Genomic DNA, 23,889 nt, shown 5'->3' on the forward strand with positions numbered 1-23,889 from the left:
ATGAGTCCTATCATACTAACTGAGCTATGAAAACTCCACCTGAGCTCACCACCTCCCTCTTCCTTTTCTCCATTGTGCTCCACAAACTTTGTAAATAAGGAATGGGAATTTTATAACACCTCCCCTGGCCTGTGAAACCCTTGTCTTTGTCTAACTTCTGCCAGCTTGTCAAGTAGTGCAGCGAGCCTGCCTATTAATATTCACTCCTGATTTTCTTTACAGAGAAGATTTAACTGTGTCACAGTGCAATTCAGAACCATGGCCCAAGTACTTCCCACACACCTGCGGTGCTCTGGGAGTGCTGTCTTAGGCAGCCTTGGCACTGCCCTTGGGTTGCCCCTGGTTCAGGTTGGCCTCTCCTCTCTCCACTGCCACTGAAGCAAAGACAGGCAGCAGTGACAGCAGCGTCTCCAGTCTCTTTAACTCTCTCCCCGCCACTCCAACTAAGAAATGTTGTTGATTCAAAAAGATGATAAAAATCTCAATTACAGAAAGAAATAGCAAACATAAATGCAAATAACCTTTTTCAAAGAAAACTATAACAACCAGTGAATTGGAAGGTTTAAAATCAAACTGGCAGATTGAGGCTAAGTATGTGGCCAATTCAGATAATTCTTTGGGGGAAAAACACGTATTTTACACAACAAAGGAAAAAGAATAGAATTGACCTATTTCCATAAAACTTCAGACAATATTTATTTCAAACACCTTACAGGATTGTGCATATCCCGTAATATCTACCTCAGAGAAGAAATGCCCTGCTTACATTAGAAGGGTATTATAAAATAACGTTTCAAAATTAAAAATATAGTAATTGCTAATTTATTTACACCTTGTTACAATTTCTTTTTTAATTTTAACATCATAAAGTAAATATTTCTTAGTGACCCCTCCTCCTAACTTTTGTTTGTTTGTTTTGATTTTTGTGACAAGATTCCACACTATGGCTCAAGCTAGATTCAAACTTGGTGAGATCCTCCTGTCTCTCCTCCTTCACTTCTGAGATTCCAGTTATTGGTACATGGGCCATGTATCCAAATTTGGGGAATAGAAGGAACATTTGCTGCCTGCAGCTTCCCATCCTATTTTTAAGTAGCAGACAGTTAAGCCAATTTTGTGCAGAAATTAAGCCAATGTCACAAAATGTTACAAACAGGAACCCTGCATATTAAGTATTGTGACTTTTTCTTTGTTCAAAACTAAGGTAATCTTTGACAAGTTCATCTGAGTTTCCATTTCCTCCTTTATAAACAGTTTGCAAAATGCTTTCTTGTCCTTTCTCTGAGGCTAATCCAAGAATTAACTGGTCTTCTGTGAATGTCCTGGTCCTTTCTAAGCACTTTTTGCAGGCACTGCCTGCCCAAGGGGGTATATTGTGGCATACAGACACTGACAATTTTTGCGGCAAATGAAGCAGTGTAGCCTTCTCTTGAGATGTCCATCACCACCCATCCAGCATTGTAAAGGACTACTCAGGAATGTTTGTAAACTGGATCTATACGCATGCTTGGTCATGGGGGGGGGGGGGTCTCTGAATACCCTTTAGAACATAAGGGCACGCACCAGTGAGAGAGTCTGATTCTATTAGCTGAAAATCAGATTCAGGCAGAGTTTGGCTAGAGGATTTGTCATGTTGGTTTCACAGTCTAAAACATAGGTAAGGTAGGATATATCTAGAAGAGAGCAGAAATAGATCCCCCAAACTGAAATGCCTAGCTCCAGAATTAACTCACTACCATAATTCCTTAAATGCAAGACACGTTCCAGATCTTAGTCCTCATTCCTTTGGCACAGAAAAATATTACCTTGAAGTTGGACTTTGGATGATGCTATCAGCTATGAGAAACTGAAAGCTTTAACTTAAAAGAAATGATGAGGTAAACATTGGAAAGAAAATCATAGGTGGACTAGGTGGACAGTTGACCCCTTGATTCAGAGGATGGTGGTGCCAGCATCCAGTGGAGTCAGTCTGGAAGGAAGCTGGTTTTCAATTGATGTACAGACAACATATTCAGAGAGACCTGAGCTTTCCCTGCAGCCTTCCTAGCCCCTGACTGTGGGTTCCTAGTTGACACCTCACTAACCCCACATTACAGACACAAACTACAGTTCTGTCTTCTACGCATTTAGCAGTTGCTTTTCTGCTCTCTTCCATGTGTCAGACCCATATGTAAATCAAATGTACTAAACAATTAACAGTTTTTCTAGCAAACTCCAATCCTTGCCTTGGTTTGTACAAGAAAGATATTTTAACAAGATTACAGAGTGTGCCACAGTTGCTGAAAGCGATAACTCAATACCGCCCATCTAATCTCTCTTTCCTTGTTTTCTTTGTCCACCCTATGAAACACAAGCTTACTTGCAAGGCTGAGGCCCAAACCTTTGATATGGTTCAATGTGGAGAAAAAAATAAGTGTGATGAAGATTATTTTAAGACAAAATAACAAAATTCCGGGGCTGATAGGCATAAAAACTGTGTTGACATCTCAAAGAGCAAACCAAAGGTCACTCTGTTTGTCTACAAGCTAAGAAAATGACAATTATGAGGAAGGGAAAAAAAGCAACCAAATGTCCTTGCTCCCAACAAATGAAAAGCTGGGTTGGACTGTGTATCTGTTAGCCAGAAAATTACTACACTGAATGAGAAACGCAGAGCTGAAGCTTAGCTTCTGACTTTGCATCATTACCTCCACTGATGACGTGATCCACTTTGTCATCTCATACATAAAATTAACCCTAACTAATAGCAAAACTTAATTTAATATAGATTCCAATAATTCATCTCTTAATAGTGATCCAACCCAGGGAAAATGAGTTTAGTTTTAATTAGTTGCTAGCTTTGCTCTTAGGCCTTTGCGGTACAGTTAATGGCCATCAGAGGTGATGCCATGGAAGCTGGGGGAGTCGGCGAAGTCTCTTGTCTCAAATTCAGACCCCAGTCAGGGTTTATAAGTTCTAAGGGACCAAAGCCCTTGCACAACTCTAGTTCTGCCTGTCAGCTTAGACACAGGTACTGTTATGATGCTGTCCATGTCCGTGTGTGTCTACACACACATGTAGAACAGAGGTGGATCTAGATATCTTATTCAGTGACCTCTCACCTCAGGATTTTAGACAATGTCTCTCACTGAACCCAGAACTTCATTCATTCATCTAGATTGGCTAGCCACCAAACCCCAGCGAGCTTCCTGTCTGTTTTTTTCAACTCTGGCGTAACAGAGATGAGCCACTGCATGTGGGTACTGGTGACCCAAACCCAGGTTCTCGTGCTTATGGACCAAGGACTTTCCTAGCTCCCCATACCATTTAATACTTTACAAAAATAAAAATAAGTTAATCTACGTAGACAGCCTTTTCATTTCACTCCTAGTAGTAAAAAGATTTATTCTTTCATGATCAACAGATTTGTTTAGATGCTAAAACACTGGGCATATTTAGAGGCATAACTTAGCAAACCACCATCAAGGGGATAGGGATCTAAGTCCACCACACTGTCTCCTTAGAGGCATGTCTGCACTGGGCTAAATCCTCCTGGTAGGCTTCCCCTTTTAAAAGCTTCTACCTCCTTCCAATAGTGCCCAAGCACAGAGCAAGTGTGTCATACATTTGAACAGCACATTAAAAACACCAAATCCTTTCTTGATTTCTGCATTTTGGACCTGGCTTGAATGGCTGGAATATTGTGTCGGTCACGTACAGTGTAGGGGTGCCCATGACATGTAAGCCATGTATAATTAACTTGAGTCCTCTCATAGTATGGTGTCCCCAAACAGCTCAATTCCTTATACTATATTCTCCTTCTCCCTGATAAAGCATTTAAAGATTAAGGAAAAAGATTACCTGGTCCTTAAGGTCTCAGCCCTTAAGGACTAAGATATCAACCAAGAGTAACTTCTGCCAAAGTCTACTATTTAACATGGTGCTAGATAAATGGATAGACTAGAAAGAGAAGTCAACTCCCTTCTCTTTCTACACATAAACAACCCCTTTATGTGTAACCTTTTTACTGTAGCTAAAGAATGAATAAATCTTTATTTTACAAAATAATTCATTCTTCTGTCTCTTATATAGTGAATATGACAAAGACATTTAGACTACCCTGTTCTATAAAACTGATTATTCATGAGCCATTTAGTCAAAACATGTTTATTGCAGAGAAGAAGGTACAAACGCCATCTCTGCTTTAGTCGGAGGCTGAAGCTTGTGTTATTAGAGCCCGTGTTCCCATTTTGCTTGTTATTTAAGACCTGGCAGTTGCTGGCTGTTGGCTTTTGCCAATCTGACTTCAACATCTAAAGGTCTTCCAAAAATCTTCCCTGCCAAGAAATGACTAGCTCAGAATGAGATTCTGAATAGCAAAAGCATTAGTCGAGGATTTACCTTACCCAGGCCAGTGCTGGGGAATCTGAAGGGGACTGTAGCTTGTCACATTAATTATGTGCTTGTCAGATGGATCTAACTGGGAAGAAATTCTACACTTGAGGATCTCCAAGACAACCTGAAAACAAATGTTCCTCATACAGAATTTTGCCATTTCCTGGCAGAGGAGTCAGCCCAGGAAAAATCTTCATGTATTTCATTTTTCCTCCACACTATGACGGATGGCAGACCCCGGGGCTGGGGAGTGCAGATGGAGTGTCTTTACTGCCAAGGCAGATGGTCAGCCTCAGAGGCCCAGATCTATCTGTATCGATATGTTTCTGAAGAGCCAGTTTTTGTATCTCAGTATACACTGTCTGGAGCTCCTAGCATTCACTGTGCTGATAATGGCTCTCTTTGCCCAAGCATCCTAGCAACGTATCAACTAACCAAATAAGCAGACAGTAGAACAAGTGGCGTTTATCCAAAGCTGCAGGAGGGCAGCAAGGATCTGCCACCATCCAGAGACTCGGGGTCAGTGTGTGCAGAAGCCAGAGCCACTGCAACAGCAACCTGAATCCAGCCATAAATACTGAAACAAAGCCTGTGGCCTTTTGGTGCTATTCCCCAAGCAGAAGGCATGCAATTGCTAAAATTACCTAAATAATTTTGGACCAACTGTATTTAAATTGGCCCAGTTAAGCCTCTCCGTTCCCACCCTTGCAATATATTACTTAAAAGACTTTCACATCCTTGTGAGAACAATTTCCTTGGAGATCATTATCTATGTGACTGAAGAGACAGTTGAACCCTAAGAAAGCCCACTGTAGGTCCAAGGTCCAGCCATTCACTTAAACAGAGGATGAGGATCAGGCTCCCCGAAGAAGATCTTTTCACTTCTGCACCATGGCCTGCTGTACCTGCTACTCACTCCAAATGAGATTCACTATGGTGACTCACATGATGACCTTATCTGGAGGACCTACTTACATCACAGTGTCAGGATTCCTGAGAGGCTTGAGCAGGAACACTGCTCAGTTGGAAGCCAGCCTGGCTTACATTGTGATTCCCAGGCTATCCTGAGTGACAAAGTGAGACCCTATCTACAAACTAAACAAAATTCAAATGCAATGGACTCTGACAAGATTATCTGGGGACTACAACAATATGCACAACAAACAATATATGTTTATATAAAAATGGTCATGTGTAACACAGTACCATGTACAATGAGTACATAGAATGAAAAAATGTGTTAAGCTGAAAAATTAAAAGATAAATTTAAAAGAGCAATTTGCTCCCAAAACATTTAAAATATAAATCCTGGATCTTAAAGCAGTTCACAACTGGTGTTAACTTTCCTTATTTTTATTTCTTATTATTATGTCGATTTTGAGTATAAAGCACAGCATACACATGGAAGTCAGAGGATGACTTTGTGGCGTTGTCTCTCTCTCTCTCTCTCTCTCTCTCTCTCTCTCTCTCTCTAGCCACCTTTACATGGATTTGGGGGATGGAAATTAAGATACTCTCAGCCACTGAGCCTTTGCTGGCCCTTTTAGCTGGCCTCAAACTTTCAGTCCTCCTGCTGAGCCACCCAAGTGCTGAGATTGGCATGAACCACCAAACCCAACATAACTCAGAACAGTTAGATGGTTAAAAGCATTTCAACAAACCAGCTTGTCCTTAGAAGGTAGGCCATGAGGGGCTCAAAGGAAATAACCAAAACAAAAGGCTTCTTTGTCTGAGAAACCAAAGAAAGCAAGGGCTGCAGAAACTCTCAAAGACCAAACCTCATGATATTTGTGATAGATGCAGCCATTGGCTTTGATTGAGTTGAGAATCATCTGTCACTAGACAGCACCTGCCATGGAATGCCTCTATAAAGGAACTTCTACAGTGACACTGTCCTCTAGGTATGGAGGTAAGAATGTCATGAACTTTGCTATAAGTTACACTTAGGACTTAACCCATACAATGATCCAGTGAAGTAGGATCACATCACCCCCATTTCTAGAGGGACATATTCTAGCCTAGAGTAATTAAGTGATGTGCCCAATGCCTAATGATGAGTAGTAGAACTGTAGGTCCAAGCTCTTCACTGCTCTAAAAGATTTTTCTAATGACCACAAAGAGTAAACTCAAGAAAAATTACTGGGCCCATATTTCAACATCACTGTCCACTGACTTGAACACAGTACATGTTACAGTAAGATGCAGAACCCAATGTCAACACTGGGAAAAGATAACAATCTACCCATGAGGTTAATGGGATGATTTCATTAAATATATTTAAATGTCATTAAAACACCTACCTGCCTCATTGTAGGTACTCAATAGACACTACATCATTCCAGAATCTAAAGGTCTTTTATGAAATTGTTCTCATGAAACATTATGCTTAGCTGTGGCACAATAAAATAAGCAGTTGTTTCATCCAAAGAACAGTAAGTTGCTAATAAATTTGCAGAGATTTTAAAAAGAAAAGGAAAAAGGATTCATGTAGTCAACTCTTCAAATTGGCTTTCTGTGGCCTGAGAACATGTCAACCCTTTCTTCCTCAGGGTTTCTCACCCCACCTGTGTTTTGTACTCTTATTTATGTGTGGTTTTAGTAGTGTGGTGCCTTAGCCAAGTCAAAACTCTTCATGACTCAGGTTTGCTTTTATACTGAAAACAGTTACAGAATCTGAAATACCCAGGATGCTGTGAGGATAAAGGGAGAGAATCCATATAATACACTGACAGCAAGAATAGGAACACCATCGATGGTGCACAACATTATCTGCTATTCTTAACATGACTATAATAAAAATCCTTTCCTGAGAACACTGAGAAACAGGACTGAAGCACAGTTCACTCGCTTTGTGGATATTGTGGTTTTGTTTTATTGTGGATATTGTGGTTTTGTTTTATTGGTTTTGAGACAGGGTCTCATATAACCCAGGCTGTACTTTCAAACTTTTTATGTAGCCAAGATGGCCTTGAACCTATAATTTCTCTGCCTTAGTTCGTGCTTTCTAGAATAGCAGATGTGCCATACTGTCCACTTTATGCATTGTTGAGGGTGAACCCCACCCAGAGCTTCATGCTTCCTTTCTACCCCTGGTGAGCACCCTCTCTCCTTTCAGTTGAAAACTCAGAGTAAGAAAAGTTAGTGATAATTGGATAGTAAATAAATGTTTTCCAGATACACACACTCATGTGTCTGTGTAGGTGTCTCTCACACTCATGAGCGAGAGCATGAAGACACATGTAAGAAGACACCCTGCACTTTCTTCCCAGGACTGCAGAATTTCCAGGAAGGATGTGGTAAGGTGGAAGTCAGTCAATAACCTCAGAGTTCACATTCCTTCTGCTAAGCAGTGCTGTTCCTGTAGGAAAAGACAAGATGTTGAGTTTAGCAAATCTTCATACACTGACACCCAACCCCTCAAAAACTGTGAAATTACTTTAAAATAATGATGGAAATGTTTTTAACTCTGATTGCCCAAATACATATTCTGAGGATGAATTTTCTTGTAGATAAAACAGTACAACTGTCAAGACAATAGTGGTGACAAGGGATTTGAAGTTGGGTCTTATAAATCAACTAGCACTTTATTTTTTTTTCATTCTTTTTTTTTATTCGATATAATTTATTTACATTTCAAATGATTTCCCCTTTTTCTAGCCCCCCCCACTCCCCGAAAGTCCCGTAAGCCCCCTTCTCTTCCCCTGTCCTCCCTCCCACCCCTTCCCAGTTCCCCGTTCTGGTTTTGCCAAATACTGTTTCACTGAGTCTTTCCAGAACCAGGGACCACTCCTGCTTTCTTCTTGTACCTCATTTGATGTGTGGATTATGTTTTGGGTATTCCAGTTTTCTAGGTTAATAACCACTTATTAGTGAGTGCATACCATGATTCACCTTTTGAGTCTGGGTTACCTCACTTAGTATGATGTTCTCTAGCTCCATCCATTTGCCTAAGAATTTCATGAATTCATTGTTTCTAATGGCTGAATAGTACTCCATTGTGTAGATATACCACATTTTTTGTATCCACTCTTCTGTTGAGGGATACCTGGGTTCTTTCCAGCATCTGGCAATTATAAATAGGGCTGCTATGAACATAGTAGAGCATGTATCCTTAATACATGGTGGGGAATCCTCTGGGTATATGCCCAGGAGTGGTATAGCAGGATCTTCTGGAAGTGAGGTGCCCAGTTTTCGGAGGAACCGCCAGACTGATTTCCAGAGTGGTTGTACCAATTTGCAACCCCACCAGCAGTGGAGGAGTGTTCCTCTTTCTCCGCACCCTCTCCAACACCTGCTGTCTCCTGAATTTTTAATCTTAGCCATTCTGACTGGTGTAAGATGAAATCTTAGGGTTGTTTTGATTTGCATTTCCCTAATGACTAATGAAGTTGAGCATTTTTTAAGATGCTTCTCCGCCATCCGAAGTTCTTCAGGTGAGAATTCTTTGTTTAACTCTGTACCCCATTTTTTAATAGGGTTGTTCGGTTTTCTGGAGTCTAACTTCTTGAGTTCTTTATATATATTGGATATTAGCCCTCTATCTGATGTAGGATTGGTGAAGATCTTTTCCCAATTTGTTGGTTGCCGATCTGTCCTCTTGATGGTGTCCTTTGCCTTACAGAAACTCTGTAACCTTATGAGGTCCCATTTGTCAATTCTTGCTCTTAGAGCATACGCTATTGGTGTTCTGTTCAGAAACTTTCTCCCTGTACCGATGTCCTCAAGGGTCTTCCCCAGTTTCTTTTCTATTAGCTTCAGAGTGTCTGGCTTTATGTGGAGGTCCTTGATCCATTTGGATTTGAGCTTAGTACAAGGAGACAAGGATGGATCAATTCGCATTCTTCTGCATGCTGACCTCCAGTTGAACCAGCACCATTTGTTGAAAAGGCTATCTTTTTTCCATTGGATGTTTTCAGCCTCTTTGTCGAGGATCAAGTGGCCATAGGTGTGTGGGTTCATTTCTGGATCTTCAATCCTGTTCCATTGATCCTCCTGCCTGTCACTGTACCAATACCATGCAATTTTTAACACTATTGCTCTGTAGTATTGCTTGAGGTCAGGGATACTGATTCCCCCAGATTTTCTTTTGTTGCTGAGAATAGTTTTAGCTATCCTGGGTTTTTTGTTGTTCCAGATGAATTTGATAATTGCTCTTTCTAACTCTGTGAAGAATGGGCCATTAATCAAAGCATTTGAAATAAGCAAATCTCAGATCCTCTCCCCTACCCAAGTTTCTGTCAGATAAATGGGATTAAAAACCTACTTCCTTTGACTTTGTCTAAGCTCAGAAGTACATATGTACAACAGATTCTACAAAAATATTTGCAATTCCCCATTATAGTCTATGAAACATAATTGCTATTCCAAGGTCACAATAATTAGCATTTTATCATCTGGAGGTTATTGCCTCTAAAACATGCAAATACACACACAGACACACACACAGACAGAGAGAGAAAGAGAGAGAGAGAAACACACCCACCCACCCACACACACACACACACACACACACACACCCTTTCTTAAAACAAGGAGCATGCACATAGTAATTTTCCTTGTCGTGAGCCTATGCTTTCTTCATAGTGCATTTTGCCAAAGAAACATTGGACATAAATGAACATTCTCAGGTATCCTAGCAACAGGATGTGATTAATAATACCTCTCAAAGCAGGGCAGATAAAATGACTTAGAGTAAATGCAAACTCAGAACTGGCTACTGAGAAATTGGTCGTGCAGAGAGGGAAGGTTGATCAGATTCCATGACAGACTTTATTGTACACAGATAGAAGCAGGAAGGAGAGAGAACACACTTTAGATGGAGAGTAGATTTGAGCATGAAATTATTGCATACTTGGGCACATTCTCTCCTATATGCACACATATGTATGAACATATGTACCCTTGTGTGTGCCCATCTGCAAATGCCATCAAATAACTTTCTTTTCCTTAGGAGTGATGACAGTCACTGAGGTGCCCCTGTTCATTATTGGTGACACACTCTATATGTGCCAAGGATTTGCCTGTGGCTCTAACATATCACAAATAGTCAACTGTGATTAAGAGACGTCTATACAAAAGCTCTGGAATATATACTGTAAATTGATGTGCACTTGATGTTTTTCTGTGTAACAAGATAAATGCAAAAGCTTTGAATGGCATCAGAGATTGGTGTACATAAATAGTCATAAAATTTGAAATTTTAGTGTTCAATTGAGTACATTTTCTTATATAAGAGAAAAGTTTTATCCCGCAAATTCAATTTTTATGAGCTGATGATCCGTTTTTATTCCTCACAGGTGGAAAACTGCATCTCGGTTTACACAGAAATAAGATGCAAAGCATAGTTTGCTGCTTTTAAACTAGAATGTTATAAAATAAAGCATAAGTAGGACAGAATGCCTGCTCATTATTCTGAAAGCCTCTCCGTTACTTTATCACCCACTTTTCTAATATAATAGTTTTCTAGGTTGTCAGTTGTAATATAAATACCTGCTAAGAACTATATTCTGATTGTGTGTTTGCTAAATCTGAGCAGTACTAAAATCAGCTTCATGCACTCTAGTGTCTCAGTGTGGTTGGGGGTGTGGTGAGGGGGCTCCCTGGATGCTAATGCCATCTAGTCTTCAAGGCATAGCGGGAGGTGTCAGGGGGGAAAATAGGACTCACTGCATGTAAGCATCAACCAGTCACTGGACTCAGCTTGTGATAAAACAAACAGCTAAGGGAGTCCCAAGAGGAAGGGGCTTCATAGAACTGTTAAATGTACTGTGCTCTAAGGGGTCAGTGGGAATTCACCCTTTGGAATTTAAAAGGCAGGAATTATAAGCCAGGGCATTCCAGGAAGCACGTGGGGGAGATGAGACATAACATCTCACAAAATGAGTATCATGAATGTAATTAATGGATGGTGGGAGGAAACAAATGGTGGTAAAACCATACAGTCACAAATGTCTTATTAAAGGACATGGACTTTAATCCTTGACAGAGAGGAATAAGAGCAGAGAAGACAGTGAAGTCAGTTAAGAATTCTTTTATATACATCAGGTGATCTCAGGAAAACAGGTCAAGTTCAGGACTACAGAGATGACAGTGAGAGAGAAGGAGAGTGAAAGGCTTGGAAGAGAAAGAGTGTGGAGTCTGGGAAAGAGGGCTGCTGGGGAGGCTGAGGTTTGTGTTCAGACATCTGAGTGGGAGCCACCAGGATGCGATGGCACTCAAGACTAGGATAGTCACCTGTGATGGACGTGAAATGTGCTGCAACGGAAGCCACAGCCTGGGATTTCCACTAGACGTGAAAACTAGGTAGCGTGTGGATCATAAGATGCAGGGTGCAGACTAGGTTTCTTGCTCTGGAAACCAAAGTTGAGAGGGTGCAAGATTACATCATCCACACAGAGCAAGGTAAAGAGACTGAAAAGACAGTTAGCAGGTCACCTCTCTGCAAGCACACAGGCTGGTGTCCCTTGGTCAATGTAATTTGTCTTAGGTACTTTATCTTGGTTTTATTTTTCTGTTGTTTCTCTTTTTTTGTTTTGTTTTTAGAAGATTGATTAATTTCTTTTTTTTTATTTTCTATACACTTTGTTTGCATTCCAAATGATTTTCCCTTTCCCGGTTTCCCCCCTCCCCATAAGTCCCATAAGCACTCCTCCCTCCGCCCGTTGTTCCCCAATCACCCCCTCCTACTTCTCTGTCTTTGTAATCCCCTACAATGCTGGATCAAGCCTTTCCAGGACCAAGGATCTCTCCTTCCTTCTTCTTGGGAATCATTTGATATGTGAATTGTGTCTTAGGTATTCAGAGCTTCTGGTCTAATATCAACTTATCAGTAACTGCATTCCATGTGTGTTCTTTTGTAAATGAGTTATCTCACTTAGGATGATATTTTCCAGTTCCAACCATTTGCCTAAGAATTTCATGAATTCATTGTTTTTAATTGCTGAGTAGTATTCCATTGTGTAAATATACCACATTTTCTGTATCCATTCCTCCTTTGAGGGACATCTGGGTTCTTTCCAGCTTCTGGCCATTATAAATAAGGCTGCTAAGAACATAGTGGAGCATGTGTCCTTATTGCATGCTGGGGAATACTCTGGGTATATACCAAGGAGCAGTAAATAGGATCCTCCGGAAGGGTCGTGCCCAGTTTTCTGAGGAACCGCCAGAGTGATTTCCAGAGTGGTTGTAGCAGCTTGCAATCCCACCAGCAGTGGAGGAGTGTTCCTCTTTCTCCACATCCTTGCCAACATCTGCTGTCTCCTGAGTTTTTAATCTTAGCTATTCTGACTGGTGTGAGGTAAAATCTCAGGGTTGTTTTGATTTGCATTTCCCTAATGATAATGATGTCGAGCATTTCTTAAGGTGTGTCTCAGCCATCCGAATTTCTTCAGGTGAAAATTCTTTGTTTAGCTCTGTTACTTTATCTTTGTAATTTAAAAGTTTAGTGTGTATACAACTAAAAGCACAAATCTAACTGCTGTTCCCTGTGATAGACATGCTAGCAGGAGAGAATCTTTAAGTAACATTTATATAGGCTTCTCCACTTACAAAGCTCTTTTGTATACCCCAGAAGCAAAAATTGTTTAAAGTCGCAGTAATATCTTCTAATGTGTCTTTTATCCTCCCTTCTGAAACACTGGATCCCAATATCTCATGGGAATTCCATCCACTTACATGGGCTCATTTCATTTCCATAACGTTGAAAAGATGCAGCTTCTGGTTCCTCACTTTAAAGAAGAGAAAGCCAAGAAGCAGCCGAGGTCTAGCATCACCGAGGTTGTATTCCCTCACATGGTGAGCTGACACAAGCTTTGAGTGTATTCATAACAATTTTCCAGGTCAAAACATAAACTTTTACTATGTCATGAGTATCTGTGGTTATCTTGTGAAAGACTGGTTTTGTCTATGAATTCATTTCTTTTGCTGGGATAAAATATTCTGACATAAACCGGTTTGAGCAAGAAAATGTTTATTTTAGTTGACTGTTTCAGAGAAGCCATGGTCCACTCTGATGGAGAAGGTGTGGCAGAAAGAGCATGAGCCTAGCCCATCCCATTTCAGAGGGGTAGAAGAGGATGTGGGGCCAGAAAATACGGATTCAACCCCATCTCCACCCCCACACCTTCCACTGACAATCATTCTTTGAACAAAGCTCCATTCCCTAAAGGTTCAATAACCTTCCCAGGCAGCACCATCCACTGGGGAACTGTTCAAATATAGAAACTCATAAGAGACATTGTTCATTCAAAGTCTAACACCATGGGCCCATGAACTTGGATGAACCAGAATCATCCAAGTTCCTGACTATGGCTAGTAACTATACTGTTTATGCCTCTGGGATGCTGATGGTTGCTGATGTGAGCTCCCTGGATATTGACAGGAGGCCTCAGTTCAATGCCAGTGGGCTTCTCCATGGACTGTGTAGTTATCCTCATATACATTATCCGGCTTCACCAAGAGGAAGACTTTCAAGACAGAAAGAAGGAAATGGCAAGTTTTATACCAATCTTGGAGGTGACTCTTCACCATTTCCACAAAACTTTGTTTTACACCAGTCAGTCTAATTCAGTGGTGAGCGAGATTTAAAGGGAATGGGGTGTCAAGAGGATGGAAGATACAGACCACTGAGGAAGCCATGATTGCCTTAAACACACTCACTTTCAACTTGAGATTCTCAGAAATTCATTCTAATAGAAGTTAAAGATTCTCCAGAGCCTTGCATTCTAAAACACTTTGCTAAGTCAAGCTTTGAATGAAATATTTTAAAGTTCTGAAAACATAAGGGGCACCTAGCAATCGTGTGTGTAATAACCAAATAGTATGAGGTGGCTAGTCCTGTAGAAAACTTGCAAAAGGAAACATATGCCTTACCTGGTAATAAATGAGGCTTTTAAATGGTCTGTTCATGCTATTTATCTGGTTGAATCATTGAAATAAATTGCAACCCACAAGTCTTCTGGAAATAGCCCAAATGAAAATGATTAATCAGGGTGCCAATTAAAAGGATTCTCCAATGCATGCTTCTGGAGGAGGGGAGACTTGTATTTTAGCATTTTTTTTTAAAGATATTAAGGGCTTGAAGAATCCATTGGATAAAGTTCATGTATAGCTTTGATGTGTTACATAACTCCTTGATGATGTTCCAGACATGAAATGTTGCTAGGTGATAAGAAAGTGACCATGGGTGGGGTGACTTTCATTTACCCACGATAAGGCGGTGCATTCACCTCTGCTTTGGTGTCCTTTCGAACCATTAGCCTGGGGTACATCTCCTTCCCTGAGCCTTGAGGCCTGTAGAAGTGTCCCATACATTAACATTAACACTGGCTTGTGTTAGCTAGCGCTCTTGCTCCATCAGCCCCATTTATAAGCTGCAGAGAGCTTCATGAGTAAGAAATTGACTCTGGCCTATTTGTACCTATCATCTGTCTTTACGTTCTATTTAATTCCTCTCTTCAGCCGTCTGCAGAAGATCAGCATATCCTGCATCTACATTCTCAATTTTGATCTTTGCTAAGCCTCCTATTCCCATAACACTTTAAACTCAATAAATTCACATAAAATTCCTCATTTTTTTACCCTATCACTTCCCCCAAAGCATCACCACATGCCCCAAGTTATCTGCGTAAACTTGATCTTCCAGCCTGCCTTTCATCTCACCTTTTGTAAATCTCTGGCCTCTGTTTTGACGCCCATCACTTCTGACAGCCACTGCTTTTCATTCTCACTCACCATAACCCAGTTCACTCTCTCATTACCTGCTAGATAAATTCTATATACTAGTATTGGAGAATATATCCCTGAAGCAAGCTGTAAACGTTTCCTCTGGATGAACTGGATGGTATACATAGGCTATTCTGTTCCTAGTTGGCCAGTCCTTGTTGCAGCTTTCCTGATCATTGTTGGTGTACTGGCTGGTTTTGTACGTCAACTTGACACAGGCTGGAGTCATCACAGACCTTCAGTGGGGGAAGTGCCTCCATGAGATCCAGCTGAGGGGCATTTTCTCAATTAGTGATCAAGGGAGGAAGGGCCCCTTGTGGGTGGTGCCATCTCTGAGTGGTAGTCTTGGGTTCTATAAGAGAGCAGGCTGAACAAGCCAGGGGAAGCAAGCCAGTAAGAAACATCCTTCCATGGTCTCTGTATCAGCTCCTGCTTCCTGACCTGCTTGAGTTCCAGTCCTGACTTCCTTTGGTGATGAACTGCAACATGGAAGTGTAAGCGGAATAAACCCTTTCCTCCCCAACTTGCTTCTTGGTCATGATGTTTGTGCAGAAATAGAAACCCTGACAAAGACAAATTGGTACCAGCGTAGTGGGGTATTCCTGTGACAACCTGACCATGTTTTGGGGAGGACTGTGGAAGGACTTTGGAACTTTTGAGCTAGAGATCCATTCAGTCTTAAGGGCTATGTGGGATGCTCTATAGGAGCTTGGAAGATAATGTTGAGAACAGTGCCGAAGATGGAGGCCTGGCTTGTGAAATTTCAGAGGGAAGATTAAAGGCTCTTATCAGGACTATTGCTGTTTTTATTGTGAAGATTCTGTAATTTTGGTTAGCTAGGGCTGAAGAATCAGCTGTGATTAACAAGATACCAAAACCACTAAAGCAAACCTTTGGGTTACTGAGACTATTGATGCTGGTTAGCTGGAGCTAAGAAATTAGCGGTAATTAAGAAGATACCAGCATCACTGAGGTGAAATCTTCTGGGAAGTGTTTTCTGAGGGCACAGAGGCTGTGTTCCAGATATAGCCACAGTTGTACTTTGTGCTGTGGCTGGAATTGGTACTGTGTAGGAGTCACCCAGGTGGTACTGGTTTTGAAGGCATGAAGAGATCATGAAGAGCAGCTGAGGCTCTGTACTGTGAGAAGCCGCAGAAGGCCATTGGTGAAGGTGCAGCCTCAGTTGCAATTGATGGCCCAGGACTGAATGGGGTAATGCAAAGGAACTGAGGCTTGGCACCATGAAGAGAGCCAATGAGAGGCTCTTGGTGGAGCCTAGATACAGTGGAAGACAGCAGTGTTTTGGAGATGTCAGTGCCATGCAATGAGCACCAAGAACAGTAGCATCAGTGGTGTACAGACAGATGGAGCCTAGAAAACAAGCTGTGTGCTACAAAGGGCAGAGCTGGAGAAGTGACCCAAGCCCTTGGAGGAGCCCCAAAGATTATGAGTTAGATCCCCAGACATTGAACCATTGGAGTTTGAGTTTTTCTTTTGGTTGTGACTGATATGTTTCCCTCTTGAAGGAAGAAAGTATTTTAGCAGAGCCCACAGTTAAGAGACTTTGAATTATTTTAAAAAACTTCGAATTTTAAAAGATATTGAACATTTTTAAGCGATTGAACTTTTAATATGTAAAGACTGTAGGACTTTTAAAGTTATTTATATCTTGGGGATGAATAAGAAAGTAAGGGTTGAGGCTTAATAGTGATGTGTTTGTGTGTCAAGTTGACAAAGGGTCAATTGTACTGGCTGGTTTTGTGTGTCAACTTGACACAGTCTGGAGTCATCACAGAGTTTCATTTGGGGAAGTGCCTCCATGAGATCCAGCTGTGGGGCATTTTCTCAATTAGTGATCAAAGGGAAGGGCCCCTTGTGGGTGGTGCCATCCTTGGGTTGGTAGTCTTGGGTTCTATAAGAGAGCAGACTGAGCAAACCAGGGGAAACAAACCAGTAAGAAACATCCCTCCATGGCCTCTGCATCAGTTCCTGCTTCCTGACCTGCTTGAGTTCCAGTCCTGACTTCCTTTGGTGATGAACAGCTGTGTGGAAGTGTAAGGGGAATAAACCCTTTCCTCCCCATCTTGCTTCTTGGTCATGATGTTTGTGCAGGAATAGAAACCCTGACTCAGACAGTTTGTCTTACTTTATTTATCTGCCCCCCCCCCAATGCTTTAAATAAGAATTATTACCATTTAGGCTTACTGTTGGGAAACAGTCTTTTATCGCGATAGCCTTACTCAGTGATAGATCTATGTGCTATGCTATGTACCTCCCAAGCAAGGGCTCACCACTAGTGCAACAGTGGTGTGACTGCTAGAGAGTAGCCACCCGTTTTCTGATGAGACTTCAGGCCTGCTATTCAGGAGGGAATTTATGCTTGGAACTCTAAACCTTGTAAACTAAATCCCATGGTTAGATGTCAGAGGCCCAAGTGGGAAGCAACCATTGTTGCTTCTGAATGGTCATGCTATTAAAAGTTCTTGATAACAGATTTCATCTTCATTAAAGTATCATATTCTCAGGACCGCACTCCATAACTTCTCTTCTCATTTCAGGGAGAATAGAGAAGAAAAGAGAACCAAAAGGAGTATCAGGTAAGATTTCACTTCATTAGTTCCAGCTCCATTTTTTTGTTATTATTTCCAACTTCTAAAACGTGGCTGTAACTTCACAGTCAAGTTTTCACATTAACATTTATCATTTATGATCCTTGACTTGATCAATATTAAATTAATTTAAAATAAGTTAATAGACTTAGATTTTATTTCAGTTTCCACATCAATCAATTATATCCCTGTCATTATGTCTTTCCATTCAAAAGAAAATGAGGTGGAATGTTCAATTTTTCATGATTACATAACAAAAAGAAAGTCTTACAATCAGCAGTTCAGAAATAAGGCTCTTGTCGGGATTGTCAGCTGGCTTCTTTTCTCAGACATCTATGAATCTCAGTTGTTTTTCTGAAAACCATTTGCGTGAGCGATGTTTTTTTCAAAATTTTATTAACTATTTAACTTAGAAAATCTTTATATCTGGGAGAAATTGTTAATGTGTTATCAATGATTATAGAATATAAAATTCTCATATTTCTAGAGGTGGATGTTACTTGGGTCAATGCAATTACAACATTATGCAGTCAATATTTGCTAACTAATACAAAATAAGCTTTTATATTCCCATATTTTCTCTATTTGACTTTTCATTTGGCGTTTCATTTAAAATCATGGGGGAAGAAAAATTTCACTCACTGAGCAAGCATTCACATTAAGACATTGGAGACCACTAGGTACAGGTGTGAGGACAATCATGGAACATATTAACTTCATTTAGATAACGTGTGTCCGCCACTCCACAAATTTCAACAGCCGTGTTTCTTATTCCTATAGTAGTTGCCAGCTGCTAATGTAAAAGCAAGTTATTTCTAATATTCTTCTTCCCCCTGTGTGTGTGGGAGGGTGTTCTCAGGTGTGATATGCATTTCAATAATCTACTCTGGTTAGAAGAAGACAGAGTCTGCACCCTCATCTGAAAGGGAACAGAACTCCAGATTCCTTGTCACCTCTATCCAAATGTAGCATCCATCTAGGACATTTTGGCAATAGAATTAATCTTTCAGCTTCCCTTTTAAAACTTAAGCCCCTTGTCTTTGTTCGGCCTCTTGAAGCCCAATAATGCATATAATATACACATGCACATATACATATGTGTGCACACACATTCATGCAAATATACACATAGACATACACACATGTGTATGTATGAATTCAAGGATGTGCCTGGTTGTTCAGAGCTGCGACCACCTTTGTTCTTGCCCTTGAGGGAAGACTGTGTGTACCGTTTTCTAACATTGCATAGAAGCGGTGCTACTGGCTTCTTCATGAAAGAAACTGCAGAGAGGAAGAACGTTAATTAGCCAAAGCATTGTTCCAGATGCCTCATTACGTTCCTTCTGTAATCACAGACTTAAAAGCTCCACGTATTCAAGGTGATAACTTAAAGACAAAGGCTAGACAGAACTCGAACTTCAATCCCAGCTTTTGTAGCAACAGCTTCCTGACCATTCCTCACATGGATATCAACCAGCCTTGACATATTAAGTGGCAATAAAGGTAGATGCATCTTCTCCTATTGAGGCTAGAAGAAGCAACCCAGTAGGGGCAAAGAGTCACAAACAGCCCATGCCCCCACTCTTAAGAGTCTCACATGAAGGCCAAGCTACACAACTGTTACATATGTGCAGAGGGCTTAGGTCAGCCTTGGGAGCCCTTATGGGCCCAGGTTGGCTGATTCTGTAGCTGTTCCTGTGGTGTCCTTGACCCCTCTGGCTCCTTCAATCTGTTATTCCCCCTCTTCAGCAGGATTCCCCAAGCCCTGCCTAACACCAGTTGTGGGTTGAAGCCTATCTAATGACAGCTATGCTCCTGTTTACAAATATCGCAGAATATCATTAACAGTGTAAGGGGCAGACTCCTTAACAAAATTTTCTCAAGAAGTAGAAGTCATTTCTAAGGTTAACACATCTTTGTTGGGAGACAACAATCAGTAGAACACCAAGGAAACCCCTCTTACTAATGGAGGTAACTAACCCCATGTGTCTATAGTATGTCAACCTGCCTGGTATCCAGAATAAATGAAATCAAGAATAATTAAGTAATAGAGCCAAGCTTGCTGGTGGGAAAATGTAAATATCTTGTTATTTAAACATAGATCATGCTTTTGAAAATTGTCTATTTTGGGGGTGAATTTCAGTATTGAGGACAGTTTTGACATAAACCTTAAACACAAAGTTTGTTACAAAGAGAGACGTACAGGAAACACTCAAGTATGGGCCCAGACTTCTCAAGGGAGCATTCAGGGAATCTGTCCTGGTAAAGATGATGGTGCACCTTTCTGAGAGTGACACAGTCATTTTGTCAGCTTTGTCATGAGTATCTACACAGTAAGTGTGTGAAACTGGCATGCACGGACATACCTTTAGACTCTGAAATACCCTGAATGTTAGTGACCTTGCTGTTTCTGACGGTCACAGAGAGTCCATGTACCACCCATTCTCTTCAGAATCGGCATCTGCTTTTCAGATGAGGCTGTGCCCTCCTTATGTATTGCTAGGTCTGTCTGTCCACTAAAGAAGAAAAGAATTTGGTCTTAATTATGTTGAACCTACCCCTACCTTATTTCACTAATAATAAGGAAAACCAAAACATATAGGAAAAAAACTATAGGAAAAAAAAACCTGTGGCTATGCAAAAATAACACCCATCAGAGAGGAATACACAAAAAGCCTCATTTTTGCTTGGCTGTTTAAATCATTGTTTAAAGAATTTGGGGCTGGGTAAATGGTTCAGTGGTGAAGAAAACTTACTGCTCTTGAGAAAAATGGTGATTAGTTCTCAGCATCCTCAGGAGACCAAACATCCTCCTATGACCCTCCCCCACCACCACTCCAACTGTGCGCTCACATGAACACCACACACACACACACACACACACACACACACAGAGAGAGAGAGAGAGAGAGAGAGATCAACATAAGTAAAAATAGAATAGATTGACGTTTTTCATTGGATTTAAATTTTCACAGAAGAAAGTTTTTGATCAGCATAAGAAATAACTTCCTAATGTGAAGCTGTACATCCAGGTAAAGCCTATAGCAAAGTATTCCAGGTAGCTGGCTAGCTCATTCTGAAGGTAGTTTCCATTTTTGGCTATTGTTTGCATCCTTGCTTGACTGAAATGACCTGCTTTGTAGATGTAGTCAACACACAAAAACCCTTACATGGTTCAAATTTCATTAACAGACTGAATTATGTTTCAAAGCTTTTGGTTAATTTTACCTAAACTAAGTATATCATAGCCCATGTCACTAAGGCTGTGGGATAAAAGTTCAATTTTATGAGCTAGGGAGGTGGCTCAGTGGGTAAGAAAGTTTGCTCTGCAAGAATGAGGACCTCAGATAGAGTCCCCACACCAGTTATGGCCACATGTGGCTATAAGCCCAGCAAGGCAGTGAGTGGCAGATGAGAAGGTAGATCTTTGGAGCTTGCTGGCCAGCATTCCTAGATGAAATACGCAGTTAACAGTTCAGTGAAAGACATTGTCTCAAGAGAATAAGATGGAGAATGGTTGAGGAAGACACATGATAGCCTTCTCTGGCCTTGTCAGGCCTGTGAACTGGTGCAAAAAGCCATAAACTCACATCCCTGAACCATGAACACACACACACACTTGCATGCACACACACACATACACACATACATGCATGCACACACATGTATGCACATATACACAGATGCACATACATGTATGCACATACACACATCAGCTGTAAGATCTGACACAATGGGATGATAGTTCAGGGATAAAAGCATTTGCCACTGAGTCCAATGGTCTGTGTTCAATCCCTAAGAACCAGGGGTAGAAAGAGAGCGTTGACTTGAAAATCATCCATGATCTCCACTTATGCACTGTAGCGTGCGTGCCTACACATACATAAACAAATAAACAAGCGTAATTTAAAATTTAACTTGAGATATTCTCAGACCTTGTCTGCATTCTGATTGCAACCTGGGCTGTTCTTTTATTTAAGATACTATTTTGCCTAAACCAGAAATAAATTTTACAAGAATAATATAAATTGGTATCATTTGCTGAAATTTTTGAAAAGCAACTCAAAGCATGTACGTGCCCCTTGACACTAGCTTTGAAATCACAGAACCTATTCTCACAACACAGACACAAAACCAAGGCTAAATTTGGATGTGTGACATTGTAAGAATGCATGGATAAGATAAAAAAGAGTCAAACACTTGATGCGATTGTTGATGTAGTTGCCCTGACTTTTTCACTAATCCAGTTCTTTCATCAGAAATATATGAAAAAAGGTAAGATTTATTTTACATAAAAAAGTCTACTGAGTGAGTAAAAAAAAGTTCTGTAAAAAAAATCCTGTCTGTTTCAGTGTTGTGGTGTTCTTGATATTAAAAGACAACATAGCATAAAATACTAAAGAATTTAGGTATGCAATGCCTCTCATGAATTATAGTTTGGAAAAAAACAATGTCAGAGGTTTGTTAAGATGCAGGGATGACATCTGTTGAATATATATCGTTTTCAATTTTCTTGCCTTTCAAATCCAGTTAACTATTAAGTAAAGCTTAGTACTGGAGGGCTGGAGAATGGAGCCACAGCTGACAATGTGTTTCATAATGAAATCGCAGGCTCTTCATTGCTCACATTAGGCCATCTCTGTAGTTAGACATGGCTTATTCATTAATATAATTTTTAAAGCATAAATAAATGTTATTTTTGGCTATCCAAAAGGTAACATTTACTGTTACATATCTAGCAAATTCTGGAACATGTGCTTTGCAAGCTCAGTCCCTCATTGCTGACTGTAGGCTGGGCTTTTGTGCTCCTTGGAAAGGTTCCAACACGACAATAACCATTCCAATTTGAAACACTGGCACAGATTGAATACACAGACATTCTGGTTTTAAAACTTAAGTGGAGGGAGCAGAAGAGACAGCAGCTGGTCAATCCAGCCAGACCAGTGACTACCCTGCCCCACCCAGCCACTCCCTACCGGGAGACCAGATGTTGTCTATGGCTCATGTTCCCACCAAGGACCATGCAGATGTCCATGGTCTGTGCTGCAGCCTGAAGTTATGAAGATGTCCAGAGTCTGTGCTGCCACCATGGAGCCATATTGATACAAATGACCTGTGCTGCCACCCAAGGCCATGTTGAGGCCATGATCTGGGCACTCTCTGAGGGCCTTGTCTGGGTCCTTAGATCCTGCTGGAGCAGGAGACTGTGATCATGGTCTGTGAAGTTCCATAATCTGTGGTCCTGTTGACTGTAAAGAAAAAGAAGGCTAATTTTGCTGTGTTATCAATGACTGCAGAAGCACAGTTGAGAGGGAGGAGCGTGGAAGTCTTCTGTGACAACTCCTACCCCCATCTGACCCCACCCTCATAAACAACAACCTAAACAAGAAACCAGTGAAGAGAACTTTTGAAAAGGGTGACAGGGACGCTGAAGTTAGCCCTCCACAATAAATGGCTTCTGGCAGAAGTGTGGGAGAGAAGGACTCCGCTCTATCTAAGGGGCAGGCCACGGAGAATTTAACCATGCTCCAGTGAGTATAGGGAACACAAAACAGACTTGGGTTTTCTTTTTCTTTTTCTTTTTTACTTCTTTTGGAGGAGTGGAGGTCACAAGTGGGTGGCAGACATGGAAGGATTGATTGGATACATGATGTGAAACTCCACAAAGGATCAATAAAAATGTTATGAGGAGAAAAATAACAACAAAAATAGGTAGACAAATAGTGCATGTCGCTGGCATGTGGACAGCATGGTTTGTCTCTCATACATTATTTGAAGAATGCAGATTCTGAAACACCTTCACCTTGGGTGTGATCTTCCTATGTGCTCTCCTTGGTTTACAGGAATTTCTAGGATTCCTATACAATTTCAGAAGCTAAGCCCTCGAGAGCAAACATAATTAATAACTAGCCCTGGGTTTACTTGTCAGTGTCTGATGTCGAGCCCTCACAGCTAGCCATGCACATAAAGCCCACGTTTATGTTTGGCTTTCAGTGTTTTGGAATCCTTGTTGCATTTCATTCTCTCTTTTAGAACCATGATCTTAATCACAATTCGTTAGCATCAAATTTGAAAATACTCATTACCCTAACATATATGCTTTCGCTTATTTGTCTGTCATCTTGAGACTGTTGCACATATGGAAACTGATCATACCCATCTCTCTTTAACTCCCTCATGTTTG

At 40.9% G+C, this 23,889-nt stretch overlaps 1 protein-coding gene across 1 annotated transcript in view; it reads left to right on the forward strand.

Moving 5' to 3' along the window:
• The window catches only part of Chst9 (carbohydrate sulfotransferase 9), a 228,819-nt gene that overhangs the window by 73,416 nt on the left and 131,514 nt on the right, over positions 1-23,889 (forward strand). The window contains exon 2 of the mRNA XM_052155848.1: positions 17,655-17,693. Within this exon, the coding sequence (XP_052011808.1) occupies positions 17,655-17,693 (39 nt within the window). The remainder of the gene's footprint in view (positions 1-17,654; positions 17,694-23,889) is intronic.

This window comes from Apodemus sylvaticus, chromosome 13 (genome assembly GCF_947179515.1).
Source record: "Apodemus sylvaticus chromosome 13, mApoSyl1.1, whole genome shotgun sequence".
Taxonomy (NCBI): domain Eukaryota; kingdom Metazoa; phylum Chordata; class Mammalia; order Rodentia; family Muridae; genus Apodemus; species Apodemus sylvaticus.